The sequence below is a fragment of the Pleurodeles waltl genome, chromosome 4_1, assembly GCF_031143425.1.
Source record: "Pleurodeles waltl isolate 20211129_DDA chromosome 4_1, aPleWal1.hap1.20221129, whole genome shotgun sequence".
Classification (NCBI taxonomy): domain Eukaryota; kingdom Metazoa; phylum Chordata; class Amphibia; order Caudata; family Salamandridae; genus Pleurodeles; species Pleurodeles waltl.
In genome coordinates, this window is record NC_090442.1 from 831,547,212 (window position 1) to 831,569,561 (window position 22,350).

The window sequence follows — 22,350 nt, forward strand, 5'->3', positions numbered from 1 at the left end:
TAGTTTACTAAAGAATTGTCACACAACTGAACACTACACATACATTTTTAAACCCTCTCAAGGAAAACAAGACCTTTCACAATTAATTATGTGAAAGGTGTTCTAGTGAAATGAGTAAGAAAAGGTCTTGTGTAAAAATATGCAAAGCCTCTTCTTATTGGATTTGTCAGAGTTCAGTGTGTAGCCTCCTCCTGTTGTATTTTTCACAATTTAAAATATTTCCTGCTGTATTAGTCACAGGGCTATATAATGTGGAGCCTTTGCCAATGTATTTGATGTGAGGGCACATTAAATGTTTCACTTATGTATGAACAATGGGACAACTTTATACGGTGTTAGCTTATTAAATGCTGCTTTTTATTATTTCTTTTATGATACCATGAGCTTTGGCATACCACCAAAGCAGTCTTTAGTCAGACCTGAGTAATTGTTACATACAAAACTAAGCCTCAGGGTGTACCCAGTTGAAGATTTTCTGATGTGGTGCCCGACTGTGGGAGTACACCAGACCAAATTGTAGAGCACAGATACTGACCTAACAGACATAGTAAAGTATTGTTTAAAACTAGAAAAAAGGAAAACATTTCAAAATACCAGAGGAAAAGTAAACCATATCTTAAGTCTATACATTAAATTCAGTACTTTTAATCTTTAAAAATGACACACTTTATTTTTCAAATGCTTTGTACTCCGGATACTCTGAACGCAATTTGAGAAGAAAAAGGAAATTATTTTGCAAAGGCCTAATGTAGTTCCCACAGGACTGTAACGTGCTCCTGCTGTTTGGTCCTCTGCAATAGCCCTGGGAGCAGATTTGTGGGCCTCCTGGAGAAAAAAACCCTCCTTTTCATGCTAAGCACAACTTCTGCCTCAACCTCCTCCAGAGTGAGTGCAGCACCCCTCTCATCCGCACCATAAAAGTCTTTGTATGCCAAGGCCTGTGTATTCAAGCAATTTGTGAAATGCAGAAGATAAAACAAAAACAATCCTTACAGTCTTATCTTTAGTCATACCACAGCAAAAATATACCTGTTGCTGTGTTCTTCCAGACAAGCTGCATAGCTGGCAAGTTTTCAAATTGTTTTGGTGTGACATTACCATATTTTAAGTTTGCTTTTGTGTGACATTCTATCCCTTATTTATGTCACTCTGTTCCTTATTTGTGACACTCTAAGTGAAACGTAATTGCTATTAAAACCAAACAGAAAAATCCTTGTAATAAGATTAATATCAGAAAAATACCACTTTGGTGAAACACGAAGCCCTAGAATTAAGTGACACTTAATTTTTGTTCAAGTTTACTTAATTGCATGGACACAGGGCTGCTCACTGGCAGATAGTTATTGAATTTAAAGGTACTATCTTCTGCAGAGAGTGGGGACTGCCCATTGTTTGCCTCGGTGCATACTGTTCAAAGGTGCAATTGTGACAGATGTCTGTGTTTCCTTGACCCTTTATATTCTGGCCGGGCTGTAGACACTTGTAGCAGCTTAATGTTGACTGTATTCCTCAGTGCACTGACAATTAATGTTTTGTACTGGGTACCACACAAAGGATGACTGCTGCTGAGTTCAGGGCAGCTTTCAAATTTGCATAGCAAAATGTTCCAGTGTTGGATTGATTAACATTCTACATTAGTCTGACCTGTGATGCATGTCACTTGGCAGGACTAAAGCTGGAAGGGATGGGAAGGAGCAATGAGAGCACGAGGGGAGGCGTATTTGAAGAGGGGGCAGCAGATGAGGGAGAGCCAGTAAACACATGCACTCTTGAGGAATGCTGTTTAAAAATAAATAAAAAAAAGGTAGTTCCCTGAATGTGGGCCATAAAAAGATACAATCAACAAGTCAAAAGGATAGTAAAGAGGCTATGCTTCAGGGGAGGTGCATTCACAGTAAGAGAAGGGAAAGCTTTTGAATAAGTAAGCAAATGAGTGACAAGCCAACCAATGGCAAGCAGTGGGCGGGCTCTACTCCCACAGTAGGTTTTGAGGTCTGTCATGACTGCACAGCTGTCGCCAGACATAATGTAAGTAACATAAAAAAGAGCTTTCAAGACTACAGAGAGGGCCTTTGGCGCCGTCCATATTTTGGTACTTAGGAGTACATGTTTTGAATGGGCAGAAGTTATGGACTTCCACAGAGAAACGTCTTTCCCCACCACACAGCTCTGATTATATTTATTTATTCATCCAGTTGCATTAGCCAGCAGCAGTTTGGCTTTTGAGGTTAACTCTAGGGGTACGCACATGATATTGCAATGCTGTTAAACTGTCTTGGATAACTAGATACATTACGGTGTTTGTTTTTCTATGGCAGCAGAAAAAATGGGAGGAGGGCTGTCATGAGCAATGTATTGCAGTCCAAGCACCCTCACCATCCATAATTAGCATTAGACTTCAGAGTGCAGTTTTGTTTTTTTAGAGAGCTGTATGGGATACCCAGGGCTGCACAGATCTACTTGGATTTTTAAATATAGTTTGACAGTGTAGCTGTCCATGACCTTATGACAGGCAGACTGGAAAATAATGTCCAACAGTTCCTTGGAGGCAAATATTGGCAGATTATCTCAGATTTATTACCAGAACAGAAAATGAGCCTTTCAGCTGGTCGACTCAGTTTCCCAAAATGTCCAACATGTGTTTATGGGATTAAAGTCACTACTTCAAGTTTAATCTTTAGTCTAGTTCATAATTTGCATCGAATCCATCAAAAGTATGCAGGTGTACCTGACAGCAACAGTACATACAATAAGTACAAATATGCATAATAATGTTTTTTTAAAAATAAAAATAGATATTCTTGAGTTCTGCTTACCAAATGCATACATTAAATATGGTTACATATATTTGTGTGTGTGTGTGTAAATCATTTTACTACTGTGATCCCCTTAATCCATTTATAAACTCTTCCCTCCTCCATCTCTCCTTTTACTCACCCCAAACCTCATCTTACTACTATGATCTCCCAAATAACACTTTCTAGACTCTTCCCTCTTATATTCCTCCATTATCTTATTCAATCCAACTAACAGACTTGTGTGTCTGCTGCTCAAATTAAGTCATATTTCCCAGTACTTTGATCACTGATCCTTCTTGGATTCCGGAGTGGGTGCCACTCATCGAAAGGCGATTTGATGCCTCGTCAGGGGTAGTAAGTGCTTTATAAATACAATTACTATAATGCTCAATTAGTTTAGAAATCCAATGTGCAAGTTAATCAGTAACTTTCACTATATTTTATGCCAGCTTGATAACCGCTCTCAGCACGTTCTGTCGTGAGCCTGATCATTACAGCTTACCTCTGACCTTATGTGTTTGACAAAAGGGCTTTCAGAGTACTAATGAGAGAAGAGTTTAGGCTCCACCCACATGTGGGTTCCCCTGAGTATAGGGTTTGATTGGGCCTTAATTGTTTCAACTGAAAGGGCTACTTGTATTGCATGTTTTGGCTTGCAGCAAAATGTATACTCGATACAGGAGGACCGAGTTGGTTATGGGGCATGCCAGTGATTGTGGCTTATAGACCTGATCTGTTTATTAGGAAATGTTCTGATGAAGGCAGCAGATCTGACGTATGTAGTGTGAACGGGGAAACATTGTCTGATGTCATAGTTCTGGTCTGCCTATTATGAAACCTTAAAACTGAGGCAGTTGGCCGAGCTTATTAACTGTGAAAAGGATTTCTTAGAGCCAGTAAGACTTAGTTATCACATTGTGTTACAGGCCATAGACAGGTATTTTGTTACATGCAATCTTGCAGATTACTGTAATAGGCAAGGTTTTTTGCATTGGCTACCCAGTCAGACAAGCCCTGTGGGTTTTCACTGTGATGATTCTTGTTAGGCCCTGTTGAGAGAGGTTGAATATAGTTTTGCAAGCTGTATTTTTCTACACGCTTGTCATTTTATAACTGTGCCTGATTGTTGCCAGTTTGTGCACTTGAGTAGAAAAGTGTTAGGTAAGGTATAAAGCCAAGGCTAATGTCTTTTTCTTTTCATTGGGAAAAGTCATGGCAGATTTAATAGTTTTTTTCTGTTTATTAGGAAATGTGACAGAGCCAGGAGGCTTAACCTACCTATTGTGAAATGCATGTGTTAAAGGCAATACGCTTTTAAGGATATTAAGGTTGTTGTTATGCTGTGCTCAAGTCTATAGGCAGGTATTTTGTTGCATGGACTTTCACAGATTACTGTAGTAGGCAAGGGTTTTAGTGTTGTTGATCCAACCAAACACATTGTGGGGATAAATTATATGCTCTTCAATTAAAATTGTTAGGCACTCTTGGTAGATACAGTATTTTGCTTTGTCGGCTGTAAATTTGTATACATTTGTGTACTTCTATGACTCTCTGCTGGATGATTACTGTACTAAACATACTTTTTTCTCAAGGCAGGCATGAGTTGGTTATGGTAACACGTTAATGATGAATACTATAGTGCTGATTGTTTAATGTGAAAAGTTATGCTAAAGGCAGTGTGCCAGGCATATTGCGTGAAAAGCATATTTTAAAGTCAATATGTATGTAAGGGTGGGTTGGTATTACTCTGAATTAAATCCTACAGGTCTGTTTATATGAACTCTCGCAGATTACCTTACTCCCCGTGACAAACCATGGGTGTAGACTATTGACACAATGAGAATCTTTCTTAATCTCTGTTAGAAGAGGGTATTTTTCTTTGCCAGCTGTAGTTTTGTATACATTTACAACTGTATGCCTGATAGTTGTCTTGTGAGAAAGCTTACTCTCAGTTACAGTAGGTCTGAGTTGGTTATGGTGACAAGCCAACGATAACCACTATAGGCTTGATTGTTGTGCAGGGAAATGTTATGGCAGGTGACGCAGGTCTCCTCTGTTTACTATGAAAAGTTATTACAAAGGTAATAGGCCGGATTTATATATTGTGCAAAGCATATGGTAACTAGGCCTCCAAGAGCGGATTGTTATATTACAGGCCGTTTAAAGGTATCTGGCTATATGCGGTCTCAGATGATCACAGTAGGCAAGTTTTGGTGTTGGTCACCCACCCTGACAGACCCTAGGAAAAGAGTTTCACTGTGATGATACTTCTTAGACACTGTTGAGAGGGGTCATGTATTACCAAGCGTAATTTTATACATATTTGTAATTTTATGAACATTTGCCTAATGGATTTCAGCTTATGTGCAAGTCAGTAGGTATGCATGGCATATAGGGCCTCATTACGACCCTGGCGGCCGGCGGTAAGCTGGCGGTAACACCATCATGACAGTGGCGCAATAGCCACGGCCATACCGTCGGCCCCTCCACTATACCGCCAGGCTTTCGCCTGGTGGTCATAATCTGCAAGCACCGCTGCCCTGGGGATTATGAGTCCCCGACCGCCAGCCTGGCCACGGTGGTAAACACTGCCATGGAAAGGCTGGCGGTAAGGGGGACTTGGGTTGCCCCTGGGGGCCCCTGCACTGTCCATGCACTTGGCATGGGCAGTGCAGGGGCCCCCAGGCATAGCCCCATCGTGCATTTCACTGCTCGACTTTTGGGCAGTGAAATGCGCGACCAGTGCTACTGCACCCGCTGCTCATCAGCATTGCCGCTGGCTCTATTAAGAGCCGGCAGCAATGTTGATGTGACTTTTCTGCTGGGGCAGCGGAAAAGTTGAAATAGGGAGCCAGAAATACTGCCAGCACTGGTGGTATTCTGGCACCCGCTGCCTCTGCGGTCTTCATAGAAGACCGCCAAGGTTGTAATGAGGACCATAGTGTCAAGCCATTGGTAAAGGCTACAGGCCTCATCTGTTCACTGGGAAATGTTATATCGGATTTGTTAGATGTTATTTATTTTTAATGAAAAGTTATAATAAAGCAAGTATGCCTTAAATATTTTGAAAAACATGTGTTAATGGCAATAGGTTTCAAAGGGTGAATTGTTTTTACACTTTAGGCTGGTATTTTGTTACATGGAATTTCGCAGATGACCATAGTAGGAAAGGTCTTCGGTGTTGGAGACCCACAAGAACAAACCATCAGAATAGACAATTTGCACTATGGTAATCCTTATTAGACTGTATTAATGAAGATTGATTTTGTATTGTTTTGTTAACTGTATTTTCTGCATATTTGTAATGTTATTACTTCCAACCTGATGGCTGCTTTGTGGGAAGCCTTATGACCAACCAGTAAGTCTGAGTTGGCTTTGTGAGAAGCCAATGATTGTTTATAATGAAAAGTTATGATAAAAGTAGTAGGCCTGACTTATCATGAAAAGCATATGTTAAAATCAGAAAGCATTTAAGAGTAAGTTATCACTTTGTATTAATATCCACAAGTATTTTGATATATGGAATCTCACAGATTACCATAGTAGGCCAGGGGTGTTGGTGCTGGGTACCCCCCTCTGTCAAACTGTGGGTATAGCAGAGTGCAAGAGGCCTCAGTTAGTGATGGTGTCAAACCAATGATTGCAGCTAGAGGTTTGATTGGTTTACTGGAAAAAAATATTTCCAGTGCCATAGTTCTGATCTGTCTATTATGAAAACATATGATAAACATAACAGGCCCGACATGGATTGTGAAAATAATAAGTTGTAGTCAACTGACATTTAAGGGATTTATTGTTATTTCTGTGTATTAAAACCTACACATGGGTATTTTGGTACATGAATCATTATTTTGTTGGTTACAGCCTCTGACTAAGCCTATGGGTATTATTTGCACTGAAATAGTTCTTAATGGAATCTCTTTCTTACAGTCTGCCGGGATCTTGTAATAAAAAAACTTGAAATTATATATAAATAAATAAATATCCATATAGACATGTAGAGGACCTTTGTGTCAGCCCTGTTCTGCCATTGTTCTCATTGACTTTTACATTCTGCTTCCAACTATGACAGTTTATTGCATGGGGTAATGGTTCAGTCCACGTCAGTCATTGGTCCTCTCGCCTTGTGAATGACACATTTTCTAATCATATGTACATCCACCCGAAAATAAGTGTGCTTCAGTGTCTAGGATGGCTAGCCAGTTTTTTAGTTTTTAATTTTCTATTTATGTAGTTCCCTTTTCATTTATTTGCTTCTCCTCTTATTATTGTTGTGTTTCTTAAAAGGACACTATAGCTTTTGAGGCACTGCTTACGGGTTGTATGCTTGATGCTCTTGATCTGCAGTGCACTGCATCCGACATGATCACTTCCTCTAAACCAGGAGACCACTGAGTAATGCTATTGTCCATAGTGTTGTTTAATCATTCCAAGGTGACCATCACATTGGTTATAAATATAGCAGCCATGCTGGAGCTTTAAAATTATGATAGACTATTTACAATACCTCTGCAAGGCGGACACCCGCTGCTATGTTTAGTTTTGTTATTACAAGCATATGTTTTTTCTAATTGCATTCTTATAACTTACCTTGTATGTTGTGGTTTTGTGTTTTATTCTGGTTGTGTCAGATGGTGAATGGGAAAATGGGACTGGTGGATAGATAAATGGATGCAGGAATGCAAAGATGAGTGACAGAGTACATGTATGATGAATTATTGAGCACCTAAACCCATCACGGACACAAAAGCAACTTTAATTCATTAGCGAGACAGACCTATTAGGACTGCCATTGCTTGTTCATATGGGGTCTACGAGGCTTTAGTTAACAGCCAGCTAAACGCAGTCTCGTAGGAGAAACCTAAAAAAAGGTAATTAAAAATGAAGAAAACTGTCAAGGGGTGGGTAAGTATCAAATGTGGGTAAAGTACTCAGACGAGCAGGCTACTGAAAATTAAACACGAAAAATAACATGTGAAATAGGCAAATGTGAAGTCTTCACTCTCTACGGAACAAGAAATATTATTGAACTCCAAAAAGGAAATGTAAAAACTGTTTTTTTCGTAAATTGCCTGTGCTACTTTTTAACACAACAATATTATAAACAGCACTGTTAAACTACTTCGATGTGCTATTCGTCAAATATGCTTAAGACTATTTTATGTTAGCATTACCCATGTGTTAATTTGACTTACAAAATATTTTGGGTTGGATCATAACTTGTTTGCTTTCATTTTGCCCTCGGGCTCAGGAGTTTCTGGTATGTGATTTAAAAAAAAAAAGTATTACTCTGTAATTACATTATTAATGTGTAATTAAATGTGTGTTATCTGCCAAGCATATTGCATCAGCTCACAAAATAAACTTTATTTTTTTATAAGGTTTTGACAGAGGAAAAGATGACGTTTTACAATGTAAAGATGATTCAGCGCAATCAATGTCCAAAAGCAAGGTAATTGCTACTTTTTTTCTAATGTGTGTTAATAACACTAAACACTCATTTTATGTTACTGTGTGTTCTAAAATGTGTAATTCTAAAGACTAGGTGACATGTCTCAAGAGAAAGTCTTCTACAGTGTATATTTCCCCTACATATCTGCTTTACGAATATTTATGGTTTGTTGTGCATGTGGGTGATCTATATCAATCATTGAGGCTAGAGGGTTTATAAACTTTGTTGTTTAATTTTTGTAGCTTTGTTAAATTCTCATAGTTATCCTTCAAAGGGTAGTTGTTTTAAAATTTTGCCTGCACAGCGCTTGGGCAGTTTTATGTTACAAACAAAATCCTTAACGGGACTTAAAACCTGTCCCAACTTCTCCCTTTACCTGAACTTCCCGTTTGTTCATTCAAATGTCGCTCCAATGTCGCTTGAATCTACTTCTTTTTTTATTGGGCAGAAGGTTCTGCTTTTGCCGTCGTGTGTAGTGTGGCCAAAGAACATCTTCCGTTTTTTGTTGATTGGCTACTTGGTAGTGTTTGTACGTGAAAAAATGAACTGAACTCAAGTCAATTTGCTTTGAAATGTGTGTACACATGTTGGCCATCTTGCAATGGAGTATCAAGTGCAGATGGAAAAAAGCAAATAGTGGGCTTATTATGTTGTGTTTTTTATTACTTAATAATTACATTTCAGATAAAAGCAGTTGTAAATATTAAAATCATTTGTGTGTTTGTTTCTTACATCACGACTCATTTTTAAAGAAAATAAATTTGTATAATTGGGTGACGTTTTATTTCAAACTATTATTCTCTCAGTGACTTATTAACAGGTAGTCACAAGTGCAGTTATCTTGTAGGCACTGGGATCATGATTTGAATGGTGAAGCAGGTGCAGTGGCACCAGGGCCACAGGGTGTCAGAACCCCTCTAAATACAGATTATTGCTAACCGTTACTACTAAAGAGTATGTCACAAGTGCAGTTATCTAGAAGTCACTAGGGTCATGATTTCAGTGATTCAGTCGGTGCAGTGGCAGAGGGAACAAAAGCTCTAGGCACCCCACTAAAACCCCCATTATTGCTGTATTCTACAGCTGAACTGGAAGTCACAAGTGTGGTTATCTTGCAAGCACTAGGGTCATGATTTGAATGGTGCAGCAGGTGCAGTGTCACCGGGGGCCAAAAGTAGTCATAACTCCTCTAAACACCACATATTGCAGTATTTTACTACTAAACAGATATATATATTCTTTTGTTGGTTGAAACACGGTGGTGTTTGGGTTACTCGTTTCCTGTGAAAGAATAAAAGCCAAACATAAATAAGGATTCGTGTGAGTGCCGTGTACGACTTTGTGTCATTTGGTGGAGAATTGATTACAGGGCTGGCCCGTCCCTGGCACGAGCACCGACATAATGGGGCGCGCCCACACAGGGGCCATTTGGAGAAAGATATACATATATACATTTATATATTATACCTCGTGGAGTGCAGTGAAATTCTTCGCTATAATATCATTTCGAGATTGGTCTTCTCTGTCACCGGGCACCGGCAGTAGAGTGCGCCACCCAGCAACTATGTGACCACTTTGTTTTTCAATATATATATATATATACACACACATATGTTTTAGGCTTAGTGGTTTTGCCGAATTACACTATGATGTTCAAATGTCGCTTTTCTGGTCTTCAAGAAAAAAATACTTTGTTCCTGTTAGTTTTTGTAAAGCCATTTTTATTTATAAAACATTGGTCCGGTAGATACCTACCCGGGGAGGGATGGTAGGGGGCAAGAGAGACATCAACCAGTCGGACGAAATGATGAGTTCAGCAGAACCAGTGGCTACGTGATCTCGACCACTGGGGCAAGTCGTAAATACAAAGACTGGGCAAAAATCAGGACTAACGTGGTGGGCATCTTTGAATAACAATCTTTTTGGTAAATTCAAATTAGTACTGTCATGAAGGGGTTGAACTACAGAAAGATTTTGGAATTATGTCCATTAACTTTAATAATAAGCAGGGCAGTTCGTCATTTAATCCCTATTAGGTTAGCAAAAAAATTAATAAAACACACTTAATTTGACTTAGGGTGTCCAGAAACATTACAAGTGGTAGTGGATAAAAAATAAATCATTGTCTCTTATACTCAGCTAACGTTGCTGGTCAAGGAGATTTAAAGATCGGATTCATCCACTGGGCAAAGACAAGAATCCTGACATCCCAATGTAATGTTATTTTTTATTTCTGGTGCTGGGAGACAAGTGTTCTGACCCCGGTAGTGTTTCTTTTTGGTTTCTCATAGTATAGTTGTCGCGAGATTCTTTATAGCCCTTTCTCCTGCCACCTCCAACATGGTAGGTTCGGGAGTGGTTAGTGTAGTGTGGTTACTGAAGGTTTTAGTCGACTCAACTCACTGAGGTTTAACATAACACAACACCACTTAATGTAGCATAACATAACACAACAAAACACTGCATAACATAACACAGCATTATAACATAATATGACATAATACAGCATACATAAAGCAACATAGCATAGCATGAGACAGCGTAACACAACATAACATAACAGACTATAGCATAACATAACACAACATAACATAGCCTAGTATAGTGTAATATAACATAACACAGCATTACATAACACAGCATAACATATCAGCATAGCATAACATAAGATAACGTAACAGAGCATAGCACAGCATAAAACAACATAACAGGACAGCATAACAGCATAACATAACTCAACATAACACAGCATAACATAAGACAACATATTGTAACATAACAGCATAGCATAACATAACATAACATAGCATAACACAACATAGAATAACTCCACAAAGCATAGGATAGCATAACACAACATGGCATAGCATAACACAATATAGCATAACACAGCATAACACAACATAGCATAACACAACATAACATAGCATAGCACAACATGGCATAATATAACACAACATAGCATAACATAGCACAACATAGCATAGCACAACATAACATAACATAGCATAACCTAACACAACATAGCATAACATAACACAACGTACCATAACACAACATAGCGTATAGCATAAGACAACATAGCATAACAACACAACAGCATAACATAATTCAACATAACACAGCATAACATAACACAACATAGTGTAACATGTAACACAGCATAGTATTGTATAACATAACACAACATAACATAACACAACACAACCTAACACAACATAGCATAACATGGCATAACACAACATGGCATAGCACAACATAACACAACATAGCACAGCGTAACATAATATAGCATAGCATAACATAACACAACATAGCATAGCATAACATAAACAAAGCATAGTATAAAACAGCATAACACAACATAGCATAACAATATAGAATATCCTAACACAAGATAGCATAACATAACACACCATAGCAGAACTTAACATAACAGCACAACATTGCATAATATAACAGCATAACCTAACACAGCGTAGCATAACATAACAGAGCATAGCATAACACAACATAGTTTATAGCATAACACAACATATAACACAACATAACACAATATAGCATAACATAACACAGCATAGCATAACAACACAACAGCATAACATAATTCAACATAACACAGCATAAAACAACATAGTGTAACATATAACACAGCATAGTATTGTATAACATAACACAACATAACATAGCATAACATAACACAACACAACCTAACACAACATAGCATAACATGGCATAACACAACATGGCATAGCACAACATAACACAACATAGCACAGCGTAACATAATATAGCATAACATAACACAACACAGCATAGCATAACATAAACAAAGCATAGTATAAAACAGCATAACACAACATAGCATAACAATATAGAATATCCTAACACAAGATAGCATAACATAACACACCATAGCAGAACTTAACATAACAGCACAACATTGCATAATATAACAGCATAACCTAACACAGCGTAGCATAGCATAACATAACAGAGCATAGCATAACACAACATAGTTTATAGCATAAGACAACATATAACACAACATAACACAATATAGCATAACACAGCATAGCATAACATAACACAGCATAACACAACATAGCATACATAAAACAACCAGAAACAGCATATTATAACAGAATATAGCATAACACAACATTGCATAGCATAACACAACATAGCATAGCATAACACATCATAGCATAGCATGACACATCATAGCATAACATAGCCCAACATAGCATAACACAACATAACAAAATATATCATACCATAACATGACACAACCTAACGCACCATAGCATAACATAAGTGTAGCATAACACAACATAACATACCACAACATAGCCTAGCATAATAGAACATATATCATAGCATAACACAACACAAGACAACATGGCATAATATAACAGCATGGCATAACTCAACACAACATAGCATAACATAACCACAAAATTTCACGCCACAGCACATACATCCACTTCATTCCAAACCAAAACACATGGTTAAAAATGATTGTCATTTACAATGCCAGTAGCTCTAACTCTAGCAAATGCGAAACTGATTACATTGCAAATGCTTGTTTATGCTTATGAATGGCCACTAGCAGAGGTGTGGACCAAACAGAGCCCCTGGAGAACACACCACCCGCCAACCAGTCACACAAAATTCAGCTAATCTTTTTAGATCATTGGCATTCAGTACACTAGGCTACATCTCAACACAAGATGAATCATTGCTTTTATTGAGTCAGTTGTACCAGCCACAGTCTGGTAGTCTCCTTAAGCTGCAAGTTAGTACATAAAGGAGCATACAAATTTGTGGTGTTGGAGGGCTTACTCTTCTGGGATGATGCAATAATAGTCCATGCTGTGTTCAGGTATGTACTTCTTTGTCAGAAGGGTGTGTGTAAATTAAAATTTAAAACAATCTACGTGTCTCCTAGGCAAAAGCAAAAGTGACACTTTTTATTTTACAATTGTCAATCTGTGACACAAATAGCTATAAACAAAAAAATGTTTTGTCACTAATGTTCGGTGGGAGAGAAAAGGTATGGTAAAGAGGCAGAACTCAGTAGCGGCCTGCTTTAAGATAAAATGTCATGCATTCTGAATAATATATACTTTGGTACTATAGGATCGTCATTGATGGTCATAAACGACCTTCTGCTGTTTGCATTGACCCAAATTTCTGTACCATAGATAATGCTGTTCCTAGTATGAAGCGTAGGGTTGCCAAATACCCTTTGTTCATTGAATGAATAGCAGCACCCTGTAGTAGTGGAATATTTTCTGGAATAGCCATATAGTTTCATCTTGCCAACATTTTATTAAGTACATTGCAACATTTTAGGGGTAAAGGCAGGTTAAAATGTGAAGGGAGCAAGAAAAATAGTTAACTTAAAGGCTAATTTTCCAAAGAGAGTGAAAAGGACTTCTGTCACTTTAATAGCACCTGGCGATTCCTCTACCCCTGATGCATTTTACTGTTAGTTTGCCTGACCTACTCAGTAATTTTTCCAGATCCTGGCAAAATGTAGTCTTTTAAACAGTTGACTTTTACTCGTCATTTTTAAGAATTTTCTGTATTTATTGTGATAGTTTTTTTTCTTGTTTTTAAAAAAAACATTAACACATTTGGGCATTTTTTTCCTTCTCAAAATGCTTATTCTTTTTTTTTTTTTAAGTGTTATTACTGTGGTAGAAAGAAAGCAGGCTGTGGCCCTCACATGGTCTGTGTGGTATTCCTTCCTCCACCCCTTACTGTTAAAGATTGCAATATATGCCAAAATAACTCTTCTAAGGACAGGGAGCACATCAGACATAAAGGAATGCAGCAAACTATGAAGGCTGAAGATGACAGAAAGAAGAGAAAAAGGCATCTCTGGCTAAAAATACATCCTCAAAAGGGAGATGCTCAGAGAAAAGGCGAGGTGAACTCCATTGAAGTCAGCACGCTAGACTTAATTTGAATTAGACGTCAAGTCTAATTCTAGCCTCAGCACTTTTGTGTTTGTCATATAAGGTGGGTTCAGCACCTTTCCACCATAGACATAAAGACCAGAATCATCAGTCTACACAACATGCCACTTCAGTGACATGGAAAACAATGACAGAGACAAGATTATTCGTGGAGCAGCATCATCGACTCAGTCAAACATCACTCAACATCAGCAAAACCTTTGCCTCATACACCATTGCTTCAAAATCATCAACATCCAGAGGATTCATCCGCTATCACAGTGGATTCAAGTGGGCAACTATCAATCTCATTCTGTGGTGCCCTTTCCTGTCTCACCTACTCATTTGTCACACACTCCTATGGCAAGCTTGTCACCATCTGTGACTTCATCATACAGGAAAAAAACAAGCACTGAAGTACAGTCAGCAACTAAGCCTGGTCATTCCTCCTCAAGCTTCTTTTACAGCAGACCCTCATCCATTGTGATTCAAACAGAACTCTTTTTATTTTATTTTTGTTTGAACCGTTTGAGGTTTTTTTCATTATACAATACAGCGGTATTATCATCGAGTGTTTGCATACATGTAATTTATCAGCTGTTTAGTTGGGTGTAGGTGGTGAGCAATCTTAAAGAAGCTTACTGGAGTCTAGCCCTATAAAATAATTTAAGCCCTGACAGTTTGTTTCTGTGCATACAATAGGAAGTCAGGACATTAATCTCTGTAACAAGAGGAATGGACAAGATCATCGTTGAGAATCTTAGCAACAGATTCATCTGATAGAGACTTCTAGTTGCAAATTCCTTACCTTAGAATTTTCCCCCAGGCGTCAGACTGGATCCGGAGATTTTTCTTCGAGCAATACCCTTGTGCGTCTGTAGGTGGCGTCGGTCGACTCTGCAGGCGTCATGGTCGCGTGATAACGGGAGTAGTACATAGGCGTCGCCCTCGCGCAGCGACGTCAGTTCTTTTCTTTCTGCGCCACATGCTTATCCGGAGAGAGCTACCCTAGACTATTTTTGGGCCGAATTAGATCGTTTTCTCGAGGTTTTTGGTATGACTTTGGTGCGTCGGGATGTCCCCGAAGACCGGGTTCAAGCCTTGTGAGGACTGCCATCAGACTATGTCGGTGACGGATCCTCATCGCGTTTGTCTGTAGTGCCTTGAGCGTGACCACGACCCGAAGTCGTGCTCAGAGTGTCGTGCCATGCACCAGAAAGCTTTGAGGGAGCGGTCCCCAAAGCTAATGGCGGCCCGGCAATCGACTCCGCGTAGGTCTTGGTCTCGCTGAAGAGGAAGGTCTGGAGATCGGTCGCAGAGTCATCACCACTCCTCTTCTTCTAAGTCCTCGGGTCAAGGTAAGAAGAAGAAGTCGAAGAAGTCCCATCGCTCTCCGACTTCACCTCGTCGAAGCGACGCGGGACGAGCGTCCACGCACTAGGCCTCCGTCCTCGGAGCCTACGTCTGGGTCGACTCTGCGCTTCCCCGAGTTTCCCGGAGCCAGAGCGACCCCCACCCAACTTAGAGTTTTACGAGGCCATGCGCCTCATCTTTGGGAAGGCCGACCCCAATACGGCACCTTCGGGCCCAATGGGCCTTCGAATTCTGCGCCGACAGCTTCAGCCCGGCTACCGAGGTCGCCTCCGGATCCGTGGGCGGATCTGCACTGACGCCGGTCGCACCATCAAGACCTTCACCGGCGCCGGGTCGATTATCGACGCTCCTGATGTCGGTAGTGCCCACTATTGACGTCAAACCAATTCTTATCCCCGACGACTCGGAGTCGGAGTGGCGTCAGCTGACGCCGCCATCGGCTTAGGTGGACCCTATTCGCCCGAGGTCGGATTCAGACCCATTTTCCTATGGGTACGAATACAGGGAAGAATTGAAGGGGTCCCTGGTCCCTTTTGAATACCAGGATAACCCTACTGTGGATTGGGCACAGGACTTGGGAGAAGCCAGTGGTCTGGATACTTCTCCTGACGCTGGCATGCTGTCTCCTCCTACCATGGCTACGGTGGAGGGAGCTACTTATAGTATGGTGGTTAGTAGGGTGGCTGAGGTCCTTGGCCTTGAGCTACCTACTGTGGAAGTCAGGTCTAATCTCCTGACGGAGGTGCTTCTGTCTGGGGCTTCTACTTCGGAACCCCTTCTCCCATTCAAGAAGGCCCTCACTGATGTCCTTTTGGGTACGTGGTCCAAACCCAACACAGGGGCTCCTATGAACAGGACTTGCTGCCATCGGCCCGTGCCGAACGACCCAAAGTTAATTTCCCAACATCCTACGCCTGAGAGTCTTGTAATCCAGGGTTCCTCTTCTGGTGCGTTCCCTTCTGCACCCCCAAATAGGGAATCCAAAAGGCTGGAACAATTTGGTAAGAAGTTGTTTTCTTCCTCCAGCCTAGCATTACGGTCTGTGAACACCGCATGTCTTTTGGGCAGTTATTCCCACTCACTGTGGGATACGGTTGCCCAAGTCCTGCCACAGATACCAGAGGAGGCCTGTGCTATCGTCTCCCAAGCAGTGAAAGATGGGAGAGACGCGGCAAAGTTGACTATCCGTTGTGGGCTGGATACGACCGACTCTCTGGGCAGATCGGTTGCGATGACAGTGGCCTTAGGGCGCCACAACTGGTTACGTACTTCTGGCTTCTCGGGGGGATGTCCAACAGTCACTCATGGACATGCCCTTTTGATGTCATTCGTCTCTTCGGAGACAAAGTGGACTTGGCCTTGGAAAGATTCAAGGATTCCCGGGCTATGGCCCGGTCCCTTGGTCTTTCCTCTGCCACACACCCACCACAGTCCGCTTTTCATCCCTTTCATGGACACGGAAGGGGCACCCTGTTGGGTCCTCAACCCAGCCACCGTGCCATGCACGCTGGACAGCCTATGCATGGCCATGGACGTGGAATCCCACATGGCCGTGGGACAGGGAACCAGAGGTCTGCCCCCGCTGCAGCCTCCAAACCCTCCTAGTCCGTCCTCTCAATCCCGCCCAGTTGGTGGCAGGATCCGCCATCACCTGCCCCACTGGGAACATATCACCACGGACGGGTGGGTTTTGCAGATCATTCGGAAGGGTTATTCCCTCCCTTTCGAATCTGCACCACCACAAATGGCACCATCCTTCCATCATCTTCTGGAGGATCATTTGGTGCTTTGCCAGGAAGTCGCGGCTCTCTTGGCCAAGGGAGCTATAGAAAGGGTCCCTATGCCAGAAGTAGGTTGTGGTTGTTATTCCCGCTACTTTCTGATACCAAAGAAGGACAAGGGCTTACATCCTATCCTAGATCTTCGAGACCTGAACTACTTCCCCAAGAAGGAGAAGTTCAAAATGCTCACCCTGACTTAGGTTCTGTCTGCCTTGGACCCAGGAGACTGGATGGTAGCGTTGGACTTGCATGACGCCTATTTCCACATCCCCATCCTGCCTGCCCACAGACTTTACCTACGATTTGTGGTAGGTCACGAGTGCTTTGTTTACCGTGCTCTCTTTTGGCCTTACCAGTGCCCCTCGGGTGTTCACAAAAGTGATGGCGGTGGTTGCAGCTCATCTGCACAGGTTAGGGGTCTCAGTCTTCCCCTACCTAGACGACTGGCTGTTGAAGGCGCCTTCGCCCCTTACAGTTGTCTCCCGCCTTCAGACTACGGCAAACCTCCTGCACCAACTGGGGTTCACTATAAACGTGCTGAAGTCACACCTGACTCCCTCTCAGACGCTCCCTTTCATCAGAGCTGTTCTGGACACAGTGCACTTTCGGGCTTATCCTCCCGAAAAGCGAGGCCAAGACATTCAGGCTATGATTCCGATCTTTCAGCCTTGGTCTTGGGTTTCGGCGAGACTGGCTGAGGCTGCTGGGCCTCATGGCCTCCTGCATCCTGCTAGTAACACATGCCAGGTGGCATATGCGGGCTCTGCAGTGGGACCTGAAGTTCCAGTGGGTGCAGCATCAGGGAAATCTCTCCAACATTGTCCAGATCTCGGAGGGGACTGCGAAAGACCTGCAGTGGTGGCTTTCGAATCCCGGTTGGGTCAACGGCAGATGCCTCTCCCTTCCCCAACCAGATCTCTCTATAGTGACAGATGTGTCGCTTCTGGGGTGGGGTGGCCACATGGGAGAGGCGGAGATCAGAGGCCTCTGGTCTCCGGCGGAGTCGGGACTCCACATAAATATGCAAGCCTCCATACTTGTCTGTACACCCTGACAAAGTGGTGCTACGCACTAGAGCTTCATTCCTTCCTAAGGTGGTTACACCATTTCATGTAGGCCAGTCCATCACTTTGCCTAACTTCTACGCACTCCCACATCCTTCCCATGAGGAGGAGAGACTCCACCGTCTGGACCCAAAAAGAGCGTTGGCGTTCTACCGCAATCGTACTAAAGATTTCCGGGTGGGCGATCAACTCTTTGTTGGCTATGTGGGTGCGAAAAAAAGGGAAGGCGGTGCAAAAGCGTACCATCTCTCGATGGGTGCTTCTTTGCTTCAAAATGTGCTGCGATTTGGCTAAAAAGCAACCTCCTGAAGGCTTATGGGCTCATTCTACCAGAGCAACTGCTGCATCCACTGCGTTAGCATGCGGAGTTCCTGTCCTGGATATCTGTCAGGCAGCTACGTGGGCACCCCTGCACACGTTTGCTAAGCATTACTGCCTGGATAGTCAGGTCCGTTTGTAGTGTGGTCAGTTTTATGTATCGTTTTCGCGTTAGCTTCAGGCATTAGGCCTTTGTGCACTTTGCCCTGGATGTATTTAATTCCATTGCTCGCAGCATAGAGTCTCTGTGCACTTTGCTCTAAATGCTTTTTATTCAGCTTCGTACTGTTATTTTTCAAATAGCCAGTTCTACGGTCTTGTTTTATTTTTTATATCACACTGTTTAGCCTACTTCAGCACTGGAGTTTTCAATAACACATTCTTGTTCACTCTGTGCTTCAGTCAAGGATACAGTCTGGTACATTGCCGATAGACGTGGTAGGAGTTTAGTCTTTGGCATTCTTGCGTAGGGACATTTTGTGATCACACTGACATGTTAGTTATAAAAACACTTCCTTGTCCTAATACAGGAAGGAGGGAGATTCCGACCAGGGAACCACAACTAGACGCTGACTGCCTCGTTGCAGATGCTGAACCAGATCACAGGCCTTTGCTCAGGTATGGAGGTTGATGGCTTCCCGGGGAATCTAAAAGGCAAGTTAGAAGCTTAACATGCTGTGCTCGAAATAGAACTAGCTGAGAGAGAGAATAGGATCTATTAACACCATGATAGCGTTATTCTTATGTTTCACTCTCCTCATGACTATTTCAATCCTACTGTGTTGTATGGTTCTGGTTATTGCGGCTCACGCCTTAATATCTAAAATGCAGTCGTTTTATTAAAACAATCTATAAAACTCAAACTGCCTTTGTCATTTGTATATGAGATCATACTGTAAATGAGAGAGCTGGTTTGGATCTGAGTGACCACGACTTCCCTGAGAAGTTCCAAAGATGTCATGCGCTCGGCTGCCCAATCATCTCTTCCCCTTGGGAGAGACGAGACACTGCTAGTTAGCCGGAGCAAAAACGGATTTGAGGTGACAGTGGTCCTTCCAAGTGGGTAAGACTTAGTCCCCCACACCAGGAACAGCCCTACTACCTAAAAATCCAGTAGTCTCATTTAGGATAATGAGAGCCCACGCAACACGTTGAGACGGCTACTTTGGTCATTCGGTGCTGCAGGACTTTCTAGTATGATCTTGGTTCGCAGTCCACCACCGAGGATGGCATTGCTTGGGTATCTATTCTAAGGTAAGGAATCTGCAACTAGAAGTTTCTATCAGCTGTACAAGTTACTTACCTTCGGTAACGAAATATCTGGTAGAGACATTTTCTAGTTGCAGATTCCTTACCGCCCACCCATCCTCCCCGCTTGCAAACTGATTTCTAGGGACAGGGATTCCCTCTTTCAGGTCCTTCGCTCTGGCGCACCAATCTCAGTGTTCTTAGCGGCTCTGCGCTCTGGTGTGGAAAGTCGTTAAAAGAAACTGACGTCACTGCACGAGGACGGCATCTATGTACTACTCCTGACGTCATCACGGCGACCACAACACCTGGGGAGTCGACCAACGCCACCTACCGATGCGCAAGGATATTGCTTGAAGAAAAATCTCCGGATCCAGTGTGAACCCTGGGGGAAAATTCTAAGGTAAGGAATCTGCAACTAGAAAATGTCTCTACCAGATATTTTGTTACCAAAGGTAAGTAACTTGTACAATTGCTATAGAAATATAAAAACAATAACATAACTGAAATAAGGAAATAAAAACAATCCACGTGGCTAGGGACCCCGCCCACCTCCCACATTCAACACAGACAACTAAAGGACACATGGCCCTGCCAGAGAATTGTACATCTAGGAGAACTAGTGGGGACTTGTGTATGCGTGCTGTTTCAGTTTCTATTGTGATAAGTGGCAGGTGTCAGTCATGATGTGTCATCCGCACCGTTCTATACCTCCTGTGTAGAGTGTAGATAGAAGCTTGGATAAGATTGTGTCTCAATGAATGGCAATAGGGTATTTCCTTAGGCGTAAGTTACCTTCCCTGTGCAGGGCAGCGACTTCCACCTGTGCCCAGTTGAGCATCAAGCGCATCCAGGCAGGTAAAGGTGGGGGTTAGGTAGACTTCCATCAGCAGATAATGAGTCGCTTGGCTACAATTTATCCTAGATCTAGAAAACAGGAGGTGGATCTATTAACTGTGCCTGCGGTGCAACCCCAGGAGGCAGATTACCCATTTGTATGGGAATGGGCGCTCAATGCATGTGGTTAAGCCAGTAACTATGTAAACTTGGGCAGGCCCATAACATGTGCAGCAAATCAGCATCTTCCAGGGCATCGGTGACAAGGGACATCAGTTCGGTGGTAATAGTGATTTAGATGGCAGGGGTGAGGTATGGCGTATGAGCATAAAACAGGCATTGCATTGTTCATACCCTGGGTCTTCCAATCAGATTTAACATTGCTGTTGAAAAGATCTGCTGGAGAGTGCTAGATTTACACTCCAACGAAGCGAAAAGTGTGTGGCTGCCAATCCATCTGCGCATCAGTTAGAAGAAAATGCGGATTAGGAACGTCTGAGAAAAAAGGGAACAGGCAGGATTTCGCCCAGTACGCCCTCAACAGAGAGAGGAATGCTAAATGTTCAAGGGTAACAGTGATCGTATCAGGAATGATGGATGTGTCTCTAAGGTATAGCAGCGAAACATTGGCATATAAGGATCCTGTGTGTGTCCAATCCCTTAGTTGTATGCCCTAGGGTCTACCTTGATCACGCAGTGCAAGCACCAATCACTCAAATGTCAGTGAAGACAGTAAGGGGGAGAGCGGGTAGCCCTGCTGCATACCCCTATGTATGGCGATTGGTTCCAAAATAAAGGAGTGCGTTTTAACCCTTACGGTTGAGTATACAATAGCTTCACCAATCAGATGAAATTATGGCCAACGTTATAGTGGGCAGCGCATAAAAGAGAAATCCATTCTAATGAGTCAAAGGCCTTTTCTAGGTCTAAGACCATGCATCCTGTTGTGCGTAGGTCATAACTAAAAAGAAACGGTGCAAGTTCAGAGAGGTGTTGCAAGCTGGGATAAACCCATTTGATCCAGGTGGACCAGTGCTAGGGTAAAGGGTTCCAGAATGTCCACAAGGATTTTGGCTAATACCTTACAATCATTATTCTCACTGTGCGGCAGAAAGGCTGACGATGGAGAGGCCATCCTAATACATTGCAAACAAATGGGGAGCTAGAAGAGGTGCGTATGGTTTATAAAACTCCATGGGTAAACCATCTAGATCTTGGAATTTGCCTGTGGCTAGCGCTCTGATTTCATCCAGGATTTCAAATAGCGAGATAAGGCTGTCAAGCTTGTTTTACTGATCTAAAGTGATGCATAGTAGCTTATAATTTTAGAAGAAAGTTAAAATCAGTTGGGCGCGCATCAGAAATTGTCTGATCTAATCCTGTGTAACGGTGCGGTGGCTCATCATTTATAGCATGTTGGGTGTAAAAGTGTGTGCCTGTGCCGGACCGTAGCACCATTTTGGGATGTCTAGGCTGGTCTTAACAAATGAGCCACGCCAGGAGCCAACCAGA

The 22,350-nt window shown here is 42.2% G+C and overlaps 1 protein-coding gene across 3 annotated transcripts in view; it reads left to right on the plus strand.

Annotated features, from left to right (window-relative positions):
* The window catches only part of OSBPL8 (oxysterol binding protein like 8), a 943,374-nt gene that overhangs the window by 592,929 nt on the left and 328,095 nt on the right, over positions 1–22,350 (plus strand). For all 3 annotated transcript variants that reach the window (XM_069229570.1, XM_069229571.1, XM_069229572.1), the window contains one exon: positions 8,180–8,250. In XM_069229570.1, coding sequence (XP_069085671.1) covers positions 8,180–8,250 — 71 coding nt within the window. The remainder of the gene's footprint in view (positions 1–8,179; positions 8,251–22,350) is intronic.